The sequence below is a fragment of the Dipodomys spectabilis genome, unplaced genomic scaffold (genome assembly GCF_019054845.1).
Source record: "Dipodomys spectabilis isolate Male_0828 unplaced genomic scaffold, ASM1905484v1 ptg000066l, whole genome shotgun sequence".
NCBI lineage: Eukaryota > Metazoa > Chordata > Mammalia > Rodentia > Heteromyidae > Dipodomys > Dipodomys spectabilis.
The window spans coordinates 2,620,537-2,643,933 of record NW_024870743.1 but is presented as its reverse complement, the minus strand read 5'-3'; the positions used below and the strand labels follow the sequence as shown (position 1 = coordinate 2,643,933).

At 51.0% G+C, this 23,397-nt stretch overlaps 1 protein-coding gene across 1 annotated transcript in view; it reads right to left on the bottom strand.

Moving 5' to 3' along the window:
* Positions 1 to 4,725: 4,725 nt before the first annotated feature.
* Positions 4,726 to 23,397, bottom strand: part of Rnf144a (ring finger protein 144A) — a 105,333-nt gene continuing 86,661 nt past the window's right edge. The window contains exons 6-9 of the mRNA XM_042680847.1: positions 22,864 to 23,071; positions 20,516 to 20,663; positions 12,478 to 12,567; positions 4,726 to 9,030 (exon numbers count right to left, since the gene is read on the bottom strand). Of these exons, the coding sequence (XP_042536781.1) occupies positions 8,899 to 9,030; positions 12,478 to 12,567; positions 20,516 to 20,663; positions 22,864 to 23,071 (578 nt within the window). The 3' untranslated portion in view covers positions 4,726 to 8,898. The remainder of the gene's footprint in view (positions 9,031 to 12,477; positions 12,568 to 20,515; positions 20,664 to 22,863; positions 23,072 to 23,397) is intronic.

The following is a 23,397-nucleotide window of genomic DNA, read 5'->3' as shown; positions in this document are numbered from 1 at the left end:
GTCGCTCTGTCCTTGAGATGAAATCGTTCCCAGCCTCTGCCTGAGTTTCGCAGGCAGCTGCGGCACGGCACGGAGCGTGACATCTGCGCATGCGTGGTTTGTCCTCCGCGTTCGCTGCGGCGCTGACACACCCCGCGCATGCGCGGTTTGTCCTCCGCGGTGCTCCACCGGAGTCTACTGTCCGCGTGCGGAGTGGGTTTTCTAGGTCAGTGATAGGAAACAAAGGTGGATCCATGGAAAGCAAACGGAAATGACCCCGATAATCATGCAGGAAGCAGCGGGTGACGGACGTTTATCTGTCCCTCGGGAGGATCGCACCGCCTATACTCTTCAGGTTTAGTTGTCCCCTGGTTCTGCCTTAGAAAGATGCGTTTGGACCCGTTTCGCAGTGCTCCCGGGAGGAGTGCCGTGCACAAGAAGCCACCTGGCGCCTGCGCGGCCGCAGGTGAGGACCTGGGTGGGGAGAGCACTCGGGTGGGGGGAGCACTGAGGTGAGCACTGGGGTGGGGTGAGCACTGAGGTGAGGGGAGCACTCGGGTGGGGTGAGGACCTGGGTGGGGGGAGCACTCGGGTGGGGGGAGCACTGGGGTGGGGTGAGCACTGGGGTGGGGTGAGCACTAGGGTGAGCACTGGGGTGGGGTGAGCACTGGGGTGAGCACTGGGGTGGGGGGAGCACTGGGGTGGGGGGAGCACTGGGGTGGGGGGAGCACTGGGGTGAGCACTGGGGTGGGGTGAGCACTGGGGTGAGCACTGGGGTGGGGTGAGCACTGGGGTGAGCACTGGGGTGGGGTGAGCACTGGGATGAGCACTGGGGTGGGGGGGCACTGGGGTGGGGTGAGCACTGGGGTGGGGGGAGCACTGGGGTGAGCACTGGGGTGGGGTGAGCACTGGGGTGAGCACTGGGGTGGGGGGGCACTGGGGTGGGGGGAGCACTGGGGTGGGGGGAGCACTGGGGTGAGCACTAGGGTGGGGTGAGCACTGGGGTGAGCACTGGGGTGGGGTGAGCACTGGGATGAGCACTGGGGTGGGGGGGGCACTGGGGTGGGGGGAGCACTGGGGTGGGGGAGCACTGGGGTGGGGGGAGCACTGGGGTGGGGGGAGCACTCGGGTGGGGTGAGCATTCGGGTGGGATGAGGACTACAGTGGGGTGAGCACTCCGGTGGGGTGAGCACTGGGGTGGGGGGAGCACTCGGGTGGGGTGAGCATTCGGGTGGGATGAGGACTACAGTGGGGTGAGCACTCCGGTGGGGTGAGCACTGGGGTGGGGTGAGGACTCATGTGTGAGGACTGGGGTGGGGTGAGCACTGGGGTGGGGGGAGCACTTGGGTGAGGTGAGCACTGGGATGGGGTGAGCACTGGGGTGGGGTGAGGTCTGGGGTGGGGTGAGCACTCGGGTAGGGTGAGCACTGGGGTGGGGTGAGGTCTGGGGTGGGATGAGCACTCATGTGTGAGGACTCGGGTAGGGTGAGCACTCAGGTGGGGTGAGGACTCGTGTGAGGACCGGGCAGCAGGCCGTGACCCTCCAATGGGCCCAATGGCCCCACCCTGCCCCGGGTGGAGAGCTGCTCCGGGCACTGGACCCGGGTCCTGTCTCAGTGTCTGGCCATCCCTGTGGATCCTGACGCCAGCTTCCAGGCAGCCTTCCCCACGACCACAGGAACCCCAGTAGACCTTCCCTCCCTCCTGTCCCGCAGGAACCTGGGCCTTCAACATTGCTAACCACTGAATGATACCCAAGGTTTTCTCCATCCGCCCCTTCCTCCCTCCCTCCCTCCCTCCTTTCTTCCTTCCTTCCTCTCTTCCTTCCTTCCTCCTTCCCTCCCTCCCTCCTTCCCTTCCTTCCTTCCTTCCTTCCTTCCTTTCTTTCTTCCTTCCTTCCTTCCTTCCTTCCCTCCTTCCTCCTTCCCTCTCTCCCTCGCTCCCTCCCTCCCTCCTCCCTCCCTTACTTCCTTCTTCCCTCCCTCCCTCCCTCCTTCCCTTCCTTCCTTCCTTCTTCTCTCCTTCCTTAACTTTGACACCAAATGTTTATATTCACACATAGCTTCATTTTGCTCTCCAGCAGAGAACTTTCTGGTTTAATCCTTCAAATCCAGTTTGGCTCAAGGAAGGGAGTGCAGGAAGAATTGTTTCTAGATGTTTCCTGCCCTCCCCACCCCCCAGTACCATCTGCAGCTGAGCAGCTGAACCCTATTGCCTTTGCTATAGTCTGCCCTCTGGCTGATCCCTCAGGCCAGAATGTCCACTCACAGACCATGGTTCCTACTCTGGGCTGAATTGTGCTCCCCCAACAGATGTTGAAACCCTCTCCCCAAGATCCTGAGAATTATTATTTTTTATTTTGTTGGTTGCAGGGCTTGAACTCTGGGCCTGGGCTCTGTCCCTCAGCTCTTCAGCTTAAGGCTGGCACTCTACCACCTGAGCCACAGCGCCACTTCCAGTTTTCTGGTGGTTTATTGGAGATAGGAGTCTCACGGACTTTCCTCCCTGGCTGGCTTTGAACCTTGATCCTCAGATCTCAGCCTCCTGAGCAGCTAGGATGACAGGTGTGAGCACCAACGCCTGGCTCTGAGAATTAATATTTTGAAAATGAAGTCTTTGTTAATGATCCAGTTAAGATGAGGTTATTAGAGTAGCCTGACTCATTGGTCTGTCCTAGAAGGAGAACCACCATGACTCACACAGGGAGGGAGAGAGGATTCCCTGTGAGGGCAGAGGTAAAGGTCGGTGATGGAGGCTCAAGTTGGAGAATGTCAGTGATGGCAGACCACTGAGCAATCACATGGGTTCTCGCCGCCGCCCACCCCCTTCCCCGCGCCCAGCTCTCAGAAAGACCTATGCTGACAACACCTTTCCCATTGAACTCCCAGCCAGCCTCCACTGTTAGGAGACTGTGACAGTATCCATTCTGGTCGCCCTGTGTTGTGATGTTTTCTTTCAGCAGTCCTGGGAGACTGACTCTCTCAGAGCCTTCATAATGAGACCTCTGCCAGTCCCAAGCTCCAGTAACTCCACCCCAACCTGCATATCAAATGACTTTGTGCTCACTTGTTGGCTGCAGCCACAGCCTCACAGTTTGTGTTCTTGGCTAAGATCTACCTGTCTGAAAGCCCCAGCGCTAGCCCAGTGTGTCTGGACCCTCACTGACTTTGCAATCCAGCCCAAGACCCAGAGTGCCACTCCAAAGATGCCGCACATGTATCCAGAACAGCACTTGCCGCTGCTCATCACAAATGACTGTCTTCTTTGTCCCTCCTTCAGACCAAGAGCTTGAAAGCAGGCACACCGATTCTCCAGTGCCCGCATGAATCACCACCTAAAAAAAAAAATACTTCTCCCTCAGTGTTTCTCCTTGTGCCTTAGGCTACCCAGCAGGATACCCCAGAGATACATCCAGGACAAGGAACTAATTGCCTATGCCTAGCTCTTAGTTTCATGCTGGTGAATGTGGTGTGTATTCTCCAGCAGAGTTTAAGATGAGGCTGATGTGAACAGAGGTGACACAGTCCAGCCTTTGCTTTACTATTACAGCTGGCCCTCAGCATCTGCAGGTACTGAGTCCATGGAGTCTACCAACTGCAGATTAAAACACTCAAGAGGGCTGGGAAGGTGGCTCAGTGGTAGAGCGCTTGCCTTGCATGCGTGAGGCCCTGGGTTCCATTCCTCAGCACCACATAAGCAAAAAGAAAAAAAGCCGGAAGTGGCACTGTGGCTCAAGTGGTAGAGTGCTAGCCTTGAGCTGAAGAGCTGAAGGAAAGTGCCCAGGCCCAGAGTTCAGGCCCCACGACTGGACCCCCCCAAAAAAAACAAATAAAAAAATAAAACACTCAAGAAAAAAATTAACGTTGCAAAAAAACAAATAAAAAAATAAAACACTCAAGAAAAAAATTAACGTTGCATTTGTCTCCCTTCAGTTAGTCCCTAAACAAAAGTGTCACAACATAGCACTGACATTACGGTAGGTTCATGAGTGACCTGCAGATGATTTAAAGCATGTAGCAGGGCTGGGTGCTGGTAGCTTATGCCTGTAAATGCTAACTACTTGGGAGGCTGAGATTCTGAGGATTGTGGTAAAGATGAGGATAAGACCCTCATCTCCAATTAACCAGCAAAAAGTGGAAGTGTGGCTCAAGTGGCTCAAGTAGAGCACCAGTTTGAGCAGAAAAAGCTAAGCAAGAGTGCAATCCCCCAAACCAGCACACAATCCAACAAAATAAAGCACAGAATATATGACAGTACTTTATACAAGGGATTTGAGCATATGAAAATTCTGGTCTCTCAGTGGGGCCCTGTACACATGGTTTCTCAAAGCCCTGTGCACATGGAACAGACCACTGACTTTATTATATCAGAAGTAGCCAGGTCAATTATGCATCATCGCTGACACCATGATGCTCTCTGTAAAACAGGACAGGTATGTCAGGAGTCTGTTGAAGTGCAGAGAGGGAGAATTCTCATGAAGCGCATTTGCCAAAACTGCAGCACTAAATGGTACCACAAGGCACCAGGGCATGGTGCACAGTTAGACACACTGAGTCCCTGAGTGAGCTCGATGATTCTGGCATCTACCACTTTTAGTAAAGTCTCAGAACACAGAATCTGGGTTCCCAGGGGCAAACCCCCCCTCCCCCGCAATCCTTCCTCCTTTTCCCCTCTGTGGCCCGTCCTCTTTCTGGTGTTCAGGCTAGCAGACAAATGAGCATCATCTACAAAAGACAGAGCCAAGCAGGATTTACAAAAGTCACCTGTATTCCAGCCAAAATATCTTTAAAAAAGAAATCCCTTCAAAAGGGGAGAGAAAGGACATAAGACTCCATACACTGAAAATATGTATTGAAATTACAAAGTCAGACTATTCCATATGATTCCAAAGTTACAAAACACAACAAGAAAAGGCATTCAAACATCTCTTTATACATCACAGTGTTAGTGGCACAACACGGACCGACACCGCACAAAAACACACACCCAATTTGTTTTGCTTTTGTTCTACCACCACTTGTCAAATATACATGATGTCTGCAGATGCGTGAGTCCTTCATGCATATTATTTTACAAGACTCAGATACACCCAGGCCGAAGTGAGGAAAGCACAGAAGTCAGGCATGTGGCACATGGCGACCCCTGGCCGAGGGTCATGGAATGGCGGAAGACGGGATTTCACATGTCAGATGGGGGCTGAGGACCAAAACAGCATGCGCTCCAACTGGAGGTGCACTGGTAATTATATCTTAATGCAAGTAAGAGGTTCCTTTGCTCCTTTTGGGGGGTTTTGGCAATAACCAGTCATCAATCTGTTTTGTTTAGCTTCCTAAGGGCTTAGGCTAATTATATGGAATAAACAAGCTTTGGTATTTTTTTTTAAAGAGGCCTTCATGAAGCTTTTTACATGCAAAATGTTCTCCCTTGATGATTTCATTGTGATTTACATATATACACAGGTGTCTTGACTTATAACGGGAATCTGGGAAATTTACAGAAAGCCCACCCCAGTCCTTTCCAATCTTGTGAATTTTAAACATTACCAAGGGAAAAAAATTCTCTTCCAATTGGCGAAATGATGTTGGTAACATCCAGGGATAAACACGTCGTGAAGTTCTGTGGTTTTGGTATCTGACAGCCTGATCCCGAGTCTCCAGGTCCTGTGTCCTACCAAGTCCTGGCTGGGGCCCCGCAGCGGTTTTTTGAAATATGGAACATGCTGTGAAAATCCGATGCTGCAGCTGTCAGCTGTGGGTTCTTTCGTCTGAGCTCCTGGGAGCTGAGGAGGAGGAGGTGCTGTGGACAGAAGCTGATAAGGCTCAAGATTTTGCTCTTGCTTGGGTGCTAAATCAGCCTCCACTCTAGGAACTCCCACAGGGACGCCTGGGAGGAGGCAAAGCCCAGCTAGATGGACTACAGGATGCACAGCAGAGATCAGACACAGCCAGAGAAACCCACCAATGTGGTCAGCTGCTAAGGTATCTCAGGTACCCTTCCAGGTCAGTCAGGTGTCCCCGCAGGGCAGCCTGCAGTGGCCCTGGGCCTGCCGCTGAGGGCCTTTCCCTCTACCCTACCACCTTCACTGTGGTGAATGAACAGCACAGGGCCTCGCTGGGTGGAGTGGACATGCTCTGTAGGAGATCAGCCTTCACAAACTTCATGCTTGGCTTGGATAAGCCATGCTGCGTGTCTATCTGAGTCTGCTAAATCTGCTGAGCTCACACCTCTCCATGTTGCCCTGGGAATTGACAAGACCCACTGCTGTTTGCAAGCAGCACGCTCCTGGACATTGGCAGCACTTACTGAAAGAGAGGGAGGCCCCCAGAGTAAATGGGGGTTTATAGCCTCAGTGTGCCTTGCTGGTGGCTCATGATCGACTCAAACCTAAATGTGCTAGAAGCAAAAGCTCAGAGCAGGTAGGAGCAAATCAGACAGTCCCTGGCTGACCCCGGAATCACCCTGACCCTACCTGGATCAAGCATGTGCTTGGAAGACACACCGGAAATAAAGGCACAGCATGGTTGGGGCTGCTGATGAACACAATTCGGTGAGAGACATTCCGCTCCTTTGTGGATGAGGAAGAGAGCCAAATCCTGGGCATCCAGCCTTCTCAAAGGCTCCGGCTCCCACCGCCCCCACAGGACGGTCTGCAGTGGGAGGGACTCGCACAGGTACAGTGGGCAGTTACTACCCTGGGTGGGAAGGCTGGAGCAGTGTGAAGACAGGCCCCGGGCACACCGGACAAAGGACCACAGGCTGACCACACACCCACAGCCAGGCAGCCATACTCCCAAATTACAGATGGAGCTCTCAAGCCCCGGCCTCTTGCCTCGGGCTAGAGTGGTCAGCCCATCCCAGAAAAACCAACTCAGTTCTTCACAGTGTCTCTAACCAGAGACTTGGGGCCTGAGGGTCACCTGTGAAGACGCACTCAGGCATGTTCTTATCCAATTTGTTTGTTTGTCCAGGTACTGGGGCTTGAACTCAGGGTCTTTCCCTCTACCTAGACCATTTCACTCAAGATGGAAAACTTGATTCACATCTTCACGTCTGGCTTTTTTGCTGGTTAACTGGAGATAGAGTCTCATGGACTTTTCTGTCCGGGCTTCAAACCTCGATCCTGAGATCTCAGCCTCCTGAGTATGTAGGACTGCAGGTGAGAGCCATCAGCACCCAGCTTCTTATCCAAGTCTTGGACTTTGAACTTTGAAGCTGTAACTACACAGAGAATGTTTGGGCCAAAGTTTTGACACAGGACGGATCTTCTAAATGGCTTTAGTCTCGTGAGAAAATGGGTTTCAGCCATGAAAAGAACAAATGGTTGTGTTTTTCCTCAACTATTCACTGTCAAGAAATGAAGATGACCTTTCGGGACAGGGAGGGGCACCAGGACCTGAGACTGATCACACACCGTGGACTCACACACGCAGACACAGAAAACCGTATTTTAAAAATGAGCTTGCAATGAAAAAAAAAATAACAGATTAGAAAGGATTTTGTTTTGTTTTACTTCTTTGTAGATTCCTTAATCTGCCTCCGGGAATCCCTCCATGGGTACTCCACAGCACGTGCCTTTGTTGCTGGTAAGCACGCTTGGCTTTGGGAGTCAATTCTCCTTAAAGGAAGCATGTTGTCCACTTGTCAGATTCTAAGGACAGAGAACAGTGCAGCTTCATATCCATCCGGGCTTTGTGTTGCTGTGGAAACAGTCCCACACAGCCCTGGGAAAAGCCACGTGGTCCCATCCCACGTAGAAAGAGCTAAGCAAAATGGCGGGTGATTTCCCAGCAGCCATGGTCGGCCGGTTAGCAACAAGGCTGGGCTCGAACTCCATGAGACACAAAATTTTTCCAAGGAAAAAATGTGAAAATCCAGAAAACTCCAGCTGGCCTCTTAAGAGCCCCTCAGCTGTTAGCAGAAACCCTGACTTACAAGTGTAAATGATGCACACTTCGAACTGTGCACTTGAAAACAAAAGCAAGAGGCCAAACTACAGTGATTCTGAGTGGAACTACTTCCAAAGAAGATATTTGGTTCGAAGATATGCGAAGGTATGCTGTTGATGAGCAGGGAGGCGCCCGCCCTGTGAGCTGGCTGAATCACCAAAGAACAAAAGGCAAACCTAAGTGGGAATGACGTTCCTCTAAACGTGTCAATGTTTTCAAAGTGATGTAGTGTATATGACCCATGTTTATAAGAATACGCAGCTTATAGCATTCAAAAGGTATTACAGCAAGTTTCAGGAAAAACACAGAGTGCATAAGGCTTTCTAAATCTCCTGAAAATGGGTCAAAGCCAGGAAAGTCATTTAACTCTAACTTCTTAAAATGCACATTTCCAGAAAGGCATAGGATGGCATATATGCACCTTGTTGATTTTTCACTACTCAGTTGGAAGAAAAAAAGCCTCCTAAAAAGGATTTTACTAAATGCCTTGAGTAATAAAAACAAAAAAAGTTGTCCTAAACAGAGTGCTTGTCTCAAGTGGGAATCACTGGCTTCTGTCTGAAGAGAGCTGGAATCCTTAAGACTTCGTCCTTCACCAACAGGACGCCATCTTGAAGCAGAGGAGGAAATGGACAAACCTTGTCTAATCAGAACTCTTAACCTATACCAGACAATTCCCAGTCTCCAGCCGTGGTAGGAAACTGCCTGGGAAACTGCCTACCAGGCCATCGGCCTGGTCTGCAGAGACTGGATCTGTGGGACACGCTACTGGGCCTCGCTGTGCCCACGCCCAGGTGACCGCGCCTGCAGCCTCAGCGAGCGTGCTGATGTCCCTGACATCGTGGCATCCAGCCTGACACTGTGAAGCTCCATGGGGCACATAAGGCAAGATACACGTTTAGTGAGAGGAGAGTGGTGGGCTGGGGAGCCGTGCTTCTCGAGGCAGGGGTCTCTCCCGGCACCCGGCCGTCGTCTAGGTGGGTAAGGGGTCGTCATCACCTTTGCCGCACTTGCATTTGCAGCAGAGTACGAAGGGAGTGGCCAGGAGCAGGAAGGGAGAGGCCACCAAGAGTAGAAGCCCAAATCCAGCAAAAATCCCCACGACCTGGAAGAAGAAAACCAAACAGGAAAGAGGTAAGAAGGGCTGGTGTGTAGGTTCCATGGCTGAAGTAGAAACCACACAGCCACCTACCTACCCATCTATCTATTCAGCCACCATGCATCTGCCCATTCCTCCATCCTCTTCTCTCCATCCATTGAAACACCCATCCAGCCATCTACCCACCTATCCAACCAACCATCTATCTATGCATTCATCCACCATCCCCTCCATCCATCCACACATCCAGATATCCATCCATCATCTATTTACCCAGCCATCTATTTCTCTATCAATCATCCACCCGCCTTCCCACCAGCCTGGAGGCACCCACCCATTTCCTTCCCTTCCCTTTTTTCCTCCTTCCTGGATCCCCTTCTCCTCCCTTACTTTCTCTCCTCTTCATCCATGCCTCTAATTAACCAAAGAGAGCCCCAAGATCTCACTCTTATCTAGACAATAACCTAAGCACCATATACACAAAGTACTTGTATACAAGGGCACTGGATGCTTTTGCCCTCAAAGACGGCCTTGTCTGGTAGAGAGACCAAGATTTCATCAGTGGATGACAATGTATCTTAGGAAATTGCCTTCAGGTTGTGAATAAGCGATGGATGCTTCCATTTGTTAAGAGAAGTTGAGCTCCCAGGGGATGGAGGCTGAAGTAATGACCCAGCCCTGGACTTTTCTAGGGTTTGAAGCATAATGATGAGTGTTACACAGTTTAATTTTTGTTTTAAAACATATTTATCCCTAGCTGTGTGCAAATGCTGGAAGGAATAAGCTTCTAATGTAGACATGCTGTTGTCTAAATCAGGCAGTACAGTTGTTCCAAGGACGCTCAGTTTGCTTTTGAGTAGCCTGTCCATCATCTGTGTTCCTCCCAGCTCATGGAGTTAGACCACCACCCAGTGGTGACAGAGATGAAGTACATGCATGCACTGGGCATGGGGCTCAGATGCTGTCATTCTCCTTACGTCTGTGGTACCCTTCAGCTGGACCCCAGGAGATGCCCTTTCCAGACCTGCACACAGGTATTGTGAATAACAGTCAGAAACTGTCTGTCTGTCCTTCCCAAGGGTCAGCCTCTGGCTGAAACGAGCTGCCCACTAGCTACGCTGGACCTGGGTGAAACATCTTTTCCTTATTGCTCAGAAGAGCCAGCATTGGATAAGGCTTTCCTCTGGCAGGTGCCAGCATCCTAGAAGAGAACATCATCAACCTGCCAGCTCTTCTACGTGTTGGCTTGATTCTGGGATGGTGCTTGGATAATGCCAACACACCCTCCACAGCTCAGCAGTGGTGGGGTCCAGGGTAAAGGTGCAGGAGGTGGATGATCAGCCACGAGCATGACAGACAGAGGCCCACACATGGGCACCGTGGAACCCTAGAGGTTGTGGGAGCTATAGCTGGTATGAGAAGTGTAACAGGAGAATACGAGTGGAGAAAGCCTGATACATCACACAGCGAACTTGTCCCAAGACCAGCAGAGAGCCTGCCCTTCACTTTGCCTGATCTCTGCCACATCCTGATAGCCATTATCTATCTTCTGGTATTTGCCCTTTGTTCTGTGAATGGAAACCGCCCCAAGCTAAACATGTATAGAGAAACATGTATTGGAGAAAGCTCAAGAGCTTTGGGGTTCTGTCTTGTTCCTCTTGACCCTAGTATGCTTATGGGTCTCCAGTACCCCCTTCCTCCTCTCCCACTATCCAGTGGATGGCTCCAGCAGGGAACTCAGCAGCTAGTGACACAGGAGCCAGCTCTCCGGCGATGTGCCACAGAGCCAGCCCAGCCCCACTGAGATCTCTTTCCTGTTTCTTTCCACAGGAAGCACAGGATATCAAGTACAAACTCTACCACGGGGAACTAAATAAATCATGCAAAACCTTGAGGGGACAAAGATGTCATTTTTTGTTTGTTTGTTGTTGTTTATGGCACTCGGTCTCCTTGTTCAGAAGGGTACTGAGCAAAATACGTTTGGTATAAAACATGATAACTCCATACATAGAGTAAAAGTGAGCTGCAGTAGTCTCTAGAGGCACAGAAGATGCAAATCTCTTGGGAAATTTTTAATCACTTTCACGTGGTGCAAAGGTGGGAAGAGTCACCGAGACAAACCCCACAAGAATGACAGATTATCCTGTGAGGGCGTCACCTCCAAAATTAGGGGAACAGCAAAGGGAGGTTCGGGTGTAGTTTTGAGACTCTCGGGCACTGCCAGCAGGGCACGGGCCTGCATGGTAGAGAAGGGTCCTCCTTGGTGCACAGGAAACTGGTGAATCCTAGGCATGGGCCTCTCTGCCAGGGGCTGTGCACTTGACCCGCTGTGGTCAGGATTGGGACTTGGGAAACAGAACCGAGTAGGGGGGCGAGAGAGTTGAGCATGGCATCCATAAGGGTTACAAGGTACATAACCCTCAAATACAATTCAAAAGCTTATGACCTGCCGTGGTCTAGCTGCAGGAAGTGGGGTGGGAGCAGACCTTAAAGACGATGGAGGAGATGTAGGCGGGAGAGAAGAGAAGCAGCTAGAATCAGATCCGGGGTGGAAAAGGAGGATGGCAGGCCACTCCAAGAGAGTTCTTCAGAGAGACCACCAGGCTGGCACTAGCTGCTCTGTAGAGACGGAGGTGCCTTTGGGCCTCCGGTGGAGCTGACTGCTGCAGAGAGGCCACAGTGTCGGTGGGACCCTGGGTGCTTCCCAAGTGCCCCTCGCAAGTCAGGCAGTGCACCTGCTGCAGGCACAGATGTGCAGCTCAGCAAGGCGCCGGGCTCCGGTGGCACACGCCTGTCATCCTAGCTACTTGGGAGGCTGAGATCTGAGGATGACAGTTTGGAGTCAGCTCACCCAGAAACGTCTGTGACATGCTTATCTCAAATTAAGCACCAAAAGCTGTGGCTCAAGTGGTAGAACACCAGCTTTGAGTTTGAACGAGCTAAGGGACCACATCCAGGCCCTAAGTGCAAGCCTCAGGCCTGCCTGAGGAGGAGGAAGAGAAAGAAGATCTTTATTCAAAGTCTAAGCATCACTTTGCACAAGGGCCTTTATCACCTCCCCAAGCTGCAGACATCACCGAGTCCGAAGTAACTGCATTCCTCACTCTCTCTTCCTTTTACCAACTTGCTGACCTCAGCCCCTGCTACAAGGTTCTTTGCTACAGGGAGCACCAGGATTAATAAACCATGGTCAGCAGACAGACAGATCACAGCCAAGGTCATAAAAGTCTGATGTCAGAGACACTCCGAGTGCGAATTGGGCAGAGATTGCCTCGAACCCTGGTCTAGGTGTAAGTTCAGCCCAGTGAGGGGCTCTTTCCAGATTTCTTTCTGTATAGCAGACCCTCAACCAGCTGGCAAATCTAGAAACACACATACACATGCATGCACACGTATGCACACACACTTCCTCTCTCCCCGGGAGAGTGAAGTCATGGGTGAGCCACCTCTTACCTGCGTCCGATGCCAGATCACGGATGCGCGGGAGTGGCCCAGCTTGTTCCGGCAGGGCCCCTTATCATAATGGATCAGGAGGAAGTCGTCCTGCGAAGCACAGACAAGGCAGGGGTGAGTGGGGGTCAGCGTGGATCACCGCACTGAGCATTCTCTATGTGTGGGATAGGTGGTCGCAGCCGGGGAGGCCCACACGCCACTCCCGGCCACCAGAGGGAGCTGGCCAGCTCTCACTGTGCGGCCCAAAGAAGGGGCTGGGAAATGGAAGCATTTCCAGGGTGTAGAAAAGAGGATGTTGCTGGAAACACCAAGAAATGATGGTTTCTTTACATAGAAATACTGATCTCTCTGAGGTCCCCTTGTAAAAGATGCATCAAATTATCACACACCATAAATAAGAAAGATAATGTGTCAATAAATTGTTCAAAACATTGAACTAGCTGAGAGAGAGAGAGAGAGAGAGAGAGAGAGAGAGAGGGAGAGAGAGAGAGAGAGAGAGAGAGAGAGAGAGAGAGAGAGAATGTTGAATACACAAGGCTCAGGCAGGCACGGGGGCCTGCCTGTTGGATCCCACGTGATGGGTTTCTGCACCTCCTTCCAGCACCCCACCTGGGAAGTGCTGCCCCTCAGCACACGTGCCCAGTGCTGTTCCAAGCACCTCCTCCCACGATTTCTGTTCAGAGCGCGCACGATCCCCTCCTGTCTCATAGAGCGTCTAGTTCGTGCCTTCCTCCACACGCGGGCATGCAGCTCACCCGCACTCAGCTCACCTGCTTCCCATCACCGGACCCTCAGCTGCCCGGCTCCACGTGGCAGATCCGACCTGCCCTGTCACTGCCCGAGGCAGAATCCCCACGGGCATTCCAGAATGCAGAGAACACTCAGCGGCACCTGCACCTGGGCCCGGCCCAACCTACCCAGACCAAGCACCCGTCAGGACAGACATGTTTACTCATTTCACTGACTGCAAATAAGCAGGAGCCCCAGGTGATCAGAGAACTCCAAGGCGCTTTGCTGACATCAGGCAGAGACAGGGAACAGGTGGTGTCTTCTGGTCTTCAGATCAAAAAGGCAAGAGTCCTGTAGTAGCCTAGACCAGGCCTGGCCTTCTCCTAAAGGCTGGGTGCCCCTGGTTACTGGTGCCTGGTGAATGAGCCCGCCTGGTGAATGAGCCCTCACTCAGCCCACACTGCCAGGGGCACAGCAGCTCCACCCAGGGCCCGCTGCTTGTTCTCAGCTACCGCGGGCCTCACATCCATGATAAAGTAATTTTTCTGGGAAAAACAAAATTGTTGAGGCAGCAGATAAGACAATCTGTGGCTGGTATAACCACGTATAAGATCCACCCTGCCTGAGAAACACCCCAAGACTCCTAATCCCACACCCCACGACCATCAGATCAAAAAGCAGGAATAATGCCCTGCAGCCAGACAAATGGGTGTCACAGCCCGATGACAAGGCAGATGCTTGCCAAGCAAAATGAAATTCCCCTCATGGAACATGTGCAGTATGCGTTTAGCTTATCTTTAAGGGAATACTTGGGGAGACCCCTAATTAAGGCCTCGTGTGCTGCTTATCATTAATATCACCATAACAATGCATTCTGGGAATGTGCAGTTGAAAAACTGTCATATAACCACCACTTGCCATTCAAAATTTTCCGTCGTGAATCACACCCCCCTTGCTTCCTCTCCCCTCCCCCCCACCCAAGAGAGAAACCCTGCAACCCTGCCCTAGTCTCCCCACATCATAGTCCCCACATCAGTCCTCAGAGCCTCAGAGCTCCCCAGCTCCGGGCGGCTACCATGCTGTGGAGCATATTACCACGTTACTTTTACGTCCACAAACCTGTTATTTCTCTTATTACTGGCACACCTAACAAATACCACCACCCTCCAGTAACAGTATACTAAAATGATTTATGTTGCCAGGCACCAGTGGCTCATGCCTGTCATCCTAGCTACTCAAGAGGCTAAGATCTAAGGATCATGGTTCAAAGCCAGCCCAGGCAGGAAAGTCTGTGAGACCCTTATCTTCAATGAACCACTAGAAAACCAGAAGTGGCGCTGTGACCTCAAGTGGTAGAGCGCTCGCCTTGAGCTGAAGAGCTCAGGGACAGTGCCCAGGTCCAGAGTTAAGCCCCATGACCGACAAAAAGAAAAAGAAAAAAGAAAATGATTTATGTAACATGGTATATAACTCTTAGGTAATAACTATATAATTCATACAAATAAAATACTCAATGCTTTTAAGAAGGGTAGATATTTGTGACTCACAAGACTCACAAAATGCTTTTGTTTCCATGCATATTATTTTTGTTCTTCTATCATACATTAATTATGTTTTATTGTGATATTTCCTTCCCTGCATACAACACACTTTGATTAAATTCATCTTCTCTATTACTAATGCTTAGCCTCTTCCCTCCATGGTTCTGGGGCTTGGATTCAGGGCTCTGCCTTCGCTAGGCATACACAGCTATAAACTTTGTGCTGAGCCACTGCTTCTGCTTTCTCAAAGGTCCTGGAAGGCCGGGTTTGCATTTTCATTTGAGTCTCTGTACTTTATTGGGTTAGGGTCCACTTGTGCTTTTCTGTCTATGGTGTTCATTTTATTTGGTGTCTGGTGCATACGTGTTTACAATATATCTCTTCATGTTGAATCATTCCTTCATCAATATCAAGTAAAATTCTTTGCCTCTTCTAGTTTTGGCTTCCATTGTACTTTCTCAGAAATGAAGACAGCCACTCCTGCTTATATCTAGTCTGTACATACTTGGAACATCTCTACCCATACTTTGGCTTTAATTCCGTCTTTACTTGTATAGCGTATTTCTTACAGGCAACAAATGATTGCTTTTTAACCAAATCTGCCACTTTGTATATTTTGTTTACAGAACTAAGACATTCAAAGTTATGCCTGAAAGGTATGTAATAATTTCTGTTTGATCATTCCCTACTTTCCATTTGCTCATCTACTCATCTACAGGTGATTCTTTCTTGTATTTCCATCGTTGTTTACATTACTCCTCTGCAAGTTTGATTTCTTTAAGCCAGCCAAGTGACCATGACTTCGTTTAGCTGCAATTTATACAAAAAGGTTCCATTGCTTCTTTGTTTATAAGGACCATACTGCTCAGTATAGTTATCTGGGTTGACAGTATTTTCTTTCAAGGCTTGTAAAGATCATTCCATGTGTACCTTGCTTGTGATACGTGTGTTGAGGAATCTGCTATTATTCTGAGAGGTGACTTGGTACTTGTGTTCTGCAGCTCTAATTAAGCTCTGCTTGTTTTGCATGCCTGGCATTGTATAAAATGCCTTCAAGAAGTTCTTTTCTTGCCTTTTCACTTTAGAGTCCCAGGAGCCACTGCGGCAGGATGACCATCTGTTTCTCAAGAGTTTAGCTATTTGCTGCTGTTCATTCACTGTGCATTTTCATGCCTTTGCTGGTACTTCTTCTATGCCCATCATCCATGGGTTTAGTCTTTCACCCATGTCCTACACATTCACTCACGGTTCTTTTTAACTCTTGGAGTCACCTGCATATTTTAGTACATCTGTGCCTTTTCTTCAAGCCCTGGGGAGATTTTCATCTGAGTTTTTATTTGATTTATTGAGGTTTTTAGTTTCAAATTTTTAATTGACTCTTCAGAATTTCTGCGTATTTAATTCTTTTATGTCTCACATTGTCTTCATTTCATCCAATCCTCTTCAGATTCATGTCCTCTTTAACCAATCATTCTTAAAATTACAAAAGCTGGAAGTGGCGCTGTAGCTCAAATGGTAGAGCGCTCGCCTTGAGCTGAAGAGCTGAGGGACAGCGCCCAGGCCCGGAGTTCAAGCCCCACGGCTGACAAAAAAAAAAAAAAAAATTACAAAAGCTATCTAAAGTTACGAAGTTATTACTGTGTCCTCTGGTGTACAGTCGTCGGGGGAATAGTTGTTGAGTTTTACAGGAGTCATGCCGTCTTGTTTTTTCACATCTATTTCTTTGGTTTGATGCCAAATCATTGGCTGGGGAGTTGTCTCAGCATTCAGGCAGGACAATGTGTGGTGGGCTGAACTGCTATTGCTCACCACTGGCTGGGGGTATGGCTCAGTAGCCAAGCGTTCATTCATGCTCAGGCACTGGTCCCAGTTCCAGGAATTGCTCAGATAATGAATGCGAAGCAAACTGCAATCGTTTATGGAAGTGTCTGCCATCTATCTCCTTGGGAGCGCTTTCACTACAGAAGCTTTAGGTAGCTGCAGATACTTTCACAGCCTATGGGCCAGACAGTTTTCTATTTGCTCCAAAAGGGCCCCCTTCCACTCATTACTAGCTTGTTTTTCTAAATCAACAAATACCCAGGCTTAAGAGTGTTCCCCAAATATGCCACAAAGTGTTGTGCTGGGGGGGGCGGGGGGGTACAGAGTACTGCATTCTGCACTGGCAGATGAAGAATTAAGGCCTCTCAGCTTCTGACCTTCATGCTTTCAGACCCTGCTACCAATCTCCTTTCTGTTGGCAGGAGGCAGAAACTAGAGAAATCAGGAGGTTTTTAAGAGCCGGGTCTTGGGTTCTTGGATCCACCTGCTAGAAATCCTCACTGGAATGTAGGTTCTACAAGCAGGGTTCCATGGCCTTAGATCCCACCCAGAATGTCTCAAGTAGACACTCCTTTGCTTCCTAACAATCTACTAGCCTGTTCAGAGAAGGACAGGCAAACTTTCCAAGTTCTTCCATTCTTCCTGAGATGAAGGAAGATGTGGAAACTATGAGGTTCAGAGGGTCTAGGCTTATGTCCTTGGAGGGGGGGGACCTTCCTTAGCTAGACACAGTTTCCAATGGCTAGTCTCCATGTTTTGGAACTACTGGATGTTTCTGTGAGGATAGACAAAATGGAGCATGCTCTAGACAGCAGCCATCACAGAAATGCATAAAGATTAAAAAGGAGGACTCAGAGGAGTGCCAGCACACTAAGGTTTAAACTTGGCTGTTAAACTCTGGCTCAAAGCAACCCTAGTCTAAGCACTGAGCTTGGATTTTAGAGTCTGCAAGGCTGGATAGTGGGCCCCTTCCTGTCATGGGTTTCAAAGAGACAGTGACTTCCTCTCTAGAAAAGGAAATGATCATTCCAAATCACAGAAGTGCTGCATGAGATGATGACCTCAATAAATACTAACTACTTTCTGCTGGGTGGAAGGAACTACCCTGCTGCTACAAGTAGCTCGTGCTGTGCTGGAGCCATGTGGACAGCTGAGAAGCAGCAAGGCTTCCTGGGGAGGCAGGCATGGCCAGACGCTGTCTGGAGCCATCGATGGTCCTGCAGCCCTGTGTGTGCACCAAGAAAAACCCAGGTAACTATGTCCTGAGAGAAGAGGAAGCCACGTAGTAAGCCCTTTGGGCTCAGCTGCCCAGGGCTCACGGCTGCATCTCACTGTGCAATTAGGATCTCTCCTAGAATGCTGCTTAGGTCCTTGGCTCACAGCTCACACAGTGGACTCCTGCTGTGGGGATCCGCCCCCCACAGCAACAGGGTCACTTTTCAGCAGCCCTTCATCTTCACAGGACAACAGGAAGCTCCTGGCAGTGAGGAGGCTGTGCTGCTGTGGTGTGGGTCAGACAGAGCAGTAAGGGAAGCAGGAACTGGGCTGTGGGGCCAGGACAGGCAGTGAGGGCCACTGCAGGAGACACAGATGCCCACTGCTGTGTGGAAAGGAAAGGTGTGGGCTTCCTTCTTCTTCTCCCCTGTCCACTGGCTCAGGCAGCAAAGGAGCAAGCGGCAGAAACCACAGCTACTTCAGAAAGCAACCTTTATCTCCATCTATTCCTGCTTCTGCTCCTGAGTCCCAGGGGCTAATCTCCTTCCTAAGTGCAGGCCAGGCATAAGCCATTAACTCATAACTCAGTGATCAGTTTTCAAAATGCCCAGAAAATAGAGAAATATATAAAAGATTTTGAAGGGTGGAAATGATGCTGTCCTGCTTTAGTTGATCTTCTAAACATGACCTCAGTTGCAGCACAAAACCAAAGAACAGAAGTTCCAACTTCAGTTAACGAAAACAAATCATGTAGCTGAATCATTAGGCTTGACCCCAAAGTGCAAATGAAGCCTCTGAAATAGAAGAATGGTGATAGTTTTCCAGATTTATTCAGCCCCATCAGACTGAACAGTAAATCACACCATCCAAAGCTGGTAAAAAACAACAGGCTCTGCAAAGGGACAATGCCAGGAGACGCTACCCTCCGCATCTGTTACCTCATTTAATATGCTCTCTCAAGTAGACACTCCTTTGCTTCTTAACAATCTACTGGCCTGTTCAGAGAAGCCAGGCAAACTTTCCAAGTTCGTCCGGGCTTCAGGGTTTTAAGGCCACTTTTCTGTCACCTTGGCAGGCTGAACTGGCTGCTAAGATCCATCAGATGCTGAGGTCAACCACTGGCCTCACACAGACCCTCACCCACATGGCATTAGATGGCCAAGGTAAGAACAAACAGGCAAACGCTTCCGTCACACAGGTGAACTCCCAACAATGAGGCTAAGGAGCTTGAACTCACCTCCTTTAGATTAAATCCCAGGGCTTTATACTAATATTGAAGAATCGGATGCATTCACCTTTGCTGCCCAGAACAGAACAAAGATATCTTTTCGTTTTTGTTGTGACCCAGAACTTGATTTACTGGGACTTTTGCCAACTGCAATGCTCAGTACATAGTTAGAGCTATATTATATTCTATTTTATATTATTATTATATTTACTTATAGTCTTGAAAAGTATGTACAAATGAACTCTTCTTAAACCTGAAGCTAAGCTGTCACCATTTTGGCAAGATTCCCCCTTCCAATGTGAGCAAGGGAGGAGAACGGGAAGCTAATAGAAGCACCTAGGACAGCAGGCCTGAAACTCCAGGGCAGGGGGGACTTGGAGGGGGCTGGCTCCTGGGAAGAAGGGTCGGAACAAAGTCATGTTTTACACTGTAAGTTCTTCTGTCCAAAGCCTGCACTCGGTGCCTGCCACACAGGCAGGGAGGGGCTGCACACTCAGCATGGAAGAACTTCGGGAGAAACCCACGTTGGGCTAGAACCCTCCATTCTGCACACAGAAAATGGCGTACAAGCCTTTCCCTGTCCCGTGGAGAACAGGAGTGTGGGTGTGACATGCAAAGCGCCTGGTGCAGCCTGGCTCACTCCGCCCCTGCCTCTCCTGAACCCCACTGTCCCACTAACAGTCCCTGCTCAAACCCACCGGTTGAAGCCCTGAGCCCCTTCCGCTGTGGGGGTGTCAGGTTAGGTAGATAGTGAGGGTAGGATCTCATGATGCAATGACTGCTCTCCTCCTAGGAGAAGGACAGAGCCTGCTGCCTCCCCCGTGTAAGAACTCAGTGACAAGAAGCCTGGAAGGAGCCTGAAGTGGAGGTGCCCACTCTCAGACCTCCTGGCCCGAGCCCTGAGACAGACCAGGACATGGCCCTGGCTGTGGTGTCCCAACCCAGCAGGGAACCTGACACCCCTCCCCCCAACAAACCCAACTCCTCAGCCCGGCTGACCCCAAGCCCGCACCCAGCTTCCACCGCCCGCAATGCTGACAGAGCTCCTGCCTCTGACACCATCACACCCAGCAAATTCACCTCTGCACACGCACAGAATAAGATCCCTGCTGCCGGACATCGGTGGCTCATGCCTGTCATCCTAGCTACTCAGGAGGCTGAGATCTGTGGATTGCCGTTTGAAGTCAGCCCCGGGCAGGAAAGTCCATGAGACTCTTATCTCCAATAAACCACCAGAAAACCGGAAGTGGCACTATGGCTCAAGTGGAAGAGCACTTGCCTTGAGCTGAAGAGCTGAGGGACAGCGCCCAGGCCCAGAGTTCAAGCCCCAGGACTGGCACAGAGGTGGGGGGGGGGGGGGAAGAGAAAAGAAAAGAAAAGAGAAAGACCCTACTGCCATGTTCTTCCATCGCAGACATAACTGCCTTCCTCCCTGGAGGAAATGGCCGCTCTGGTGACGCTCAGGCCCCGCCCCCCCCCCCCCCCCCCCGCCCCCGGTACTCACATCCAGCGACTCCAGGCAGTACCAGCAGAAGGCGTGCTTGCAGTTCTTGCACATCATCTGTGCGCAGCCCTCATCCCGCTCGATGTACACCTTGCACTTGGGGCACCGCTTGATGGGCGCATCGGGCTCTTCCATCTTGAAAGCAGAGCTGTGTGTGACAGTCAGTGAGGGCCGGTGTGCAGGGACTGCCAGCACCCCGCAGCACCAGAGGGCAGCAGGTCGGACCACCCAGTGAGCCCTGCTCCACTACAGGGCCCGTGTGTGTACACGCGCGTGTGCACGCGCTCATGTGCATGCCAGTAGTGGGACTTGAACTCACAGCCTCACCCTCCCACTGAGCTTTTTACCTCAAGGCTAGCACTCTACCACTTGAGCTATACCTCCACATGTGGCTTTCTAATGATTAATTGGAGATAAGAGTAGCCTGGGCTGGCTTTGAGTCCCCATCCACAGATCTCTGTCTCCTGACTGGCTTGAATTACAGGCATTGGCCACTGGTGCCCAGTTCTGGCTCTTGTTACTAAAGGAAATAAAATGAAACCAAAACTCTGAAACTCCAAAAACCAAGGAAAGCAATGAATCTGTGTGGTGGACTAAAGATAAGGAGCATTAGCACATATCTAAATCCAGGGATGTATAGAAAAAATAAAATAATACAGCAAGAGGCGTATAAGAGAGGCATCTCAGTCATGGTGTCCTGGCCAAATACTATATCCTTATTCATACCTGCTGGTACTTTTCAAAGGTTGGTAGTAAGTTTTAGGTACTTTGCTGGGGTCAGAATAAAGTAAGTTATGAACACATACCCCAACACACATATTAATCCACCTGTTTTAACTGACAGTGCCGTTCTCTGGGGAATGCTGTCTGGGTTTGTGTGGCCATGAGCATGAAGAGAGTTAAGCCTCAGGTGGAAGAGATGCTGAGCAACCCTGGCTTCTTTTGGGCCTAACAACTATCTGGCAGCAGGAAAAGGCCGGGTAGACTCCTCCATTTCCCGTCTATGACCTTTGCCCCGAGCCACTCTTTCCTGCGGTCACTGTGCAGCCATCTTGGAAGCAGACAGAAGAAAGGAGCAGACAGAATATCTGACCAGCTGCCAGGTGCAATGGCTCTTCCTGTGACACGGACGCTCCTGACCAGTCTGTCAGATGACCACAAGACTGGCTCGACCCCCTCAGAAGCCACCTCTGACCGCGCTGGAGATCTGGCACTATTTAACTCTGAACACTTTGCTCATCCAAACTCATTTATCCCTCACACTTGGAGCATTGAGCCAAGGGCCCTCACACCTGTAGCACTGAGCCGAGGGCCTTCATACCTGGAGCACTGAGCTGAGAGCCCTCACACCTGGAGCACTGACCCTAGAACCCTCACACCTGGAGCACTGAGCTGAGAGCCCTCACATCTGGAGCACTGAGCCGAGAGCCCTCACACCTGGAGCACTGATCCTAAAACCCTCAACCTGGAGCACTGAGCTGAGAGCCCTCACACCTGGAGCACTGACCTGAGGGCCCTCACACCTGGAGCACTGAGCCGAGGGCCCTCACACCTGGAGCACTGACCCTAGAACCCTCACACCTGGAGCACTGGCCTGAGGGCCCTCACACCTGGAGCGCTGACCTGCGACCTCCACCCCTGCTGCGTCCCTCCCTCTATCCAGCTTGTTCCCCCCACCCAGGAAGAACAGACTCCCTGGCTGACAGTTTTGCTCATCGGGGCAGCTGGTTCGATGAAAGCATTCCTCCTGCTCGGAGCCCAAGTCCCACACAGCAAGGCACACACTCGCCGTGGCTCTGCCTGGCTCTGAGCTTTCGGCTGGTGCTCCTCTGTGTGGTCACACCTCCAGCCTTTTGCTGCTTTAATTTCCACCCCCTGGGATGGAGTTGGCCTGAGACCCTCCTACCTGTGACTTACCCATAGCTTGCCTTACAGGCATGTGTGCCAGCCCCACACTCAATGCTCCTGATCTTTGATTCCTGAGTAGCTGGGATTAGAGGCATGAGCCACGTGCCCAGCCCTAAATTCTTTTCAATTTAAAAGCAAACTGCAGGCCAATGTGGCCTCACAGACTGTCCCTGAGAATGGACAGGGGCTGCCGCTACAGTCAGCGTTTAAAGTGCACCTCCCAGTTCCCAGGCTTCACACAGTCTCCAGCAAAGAGTCCTCACAAATTAACCATCAAATAAGAAACAGTAAGTCTGAATGAGACACAAGAAGAGGAGCAGATGCAGAGGCTGGTGCATGGACAACAGCATCCTCTGCGGGCACCTTCCGGAAGGAAGCACCCCTCCTTCCCTGAGGCCCGCCCCGCCCCCACCTGAGGCAGCCGCGCTCATGGAGGGTACCTGGTCTCCCCAGGAAGGAAGGTGATCGGCATGGACTCCGAGCAGCCTTGGCCAGGGTGCCAGCTGGCTTTGCAGAGGGAGCAGAACTCGGTGCTGCAGGCTTTGCACTGCACCCGCTGTGGGGTCTGGAGCCCCGGGTCCTGCAGCTGGCACACCGCCTGGCAGGAGGACACTGGACACCATGTCCGGCAGGGGTCGAAGAGCACCTCTGGCAGAAGGAGAGAGAGCACAGGCACATCAGACGCAGCAGGACACGGGGCCGGCCCCAGCAAGACACTGCCTAACCCGCCCAGCGGTGAGGAGGCCAGAAGTGCCCTCACACAAAATCAGCCCGCTTTCTTCCTTGGTGTTCCCTGCCCCCCCCCCAGCTTCCTCCCTGGCACCCTCAGGAAGCTGCCCTCACACGGGCTGATCGTGCCCGTGGCTTTCTAGATGCCCTCTTGCTTTGCAGGCCGGGCTCACAGCCCTCAACCGGAGGTTGAGCTGTGCCTGCCTGCCAGGCTGGGCTGTCTGCAGGCAGCACCATGACTCCAT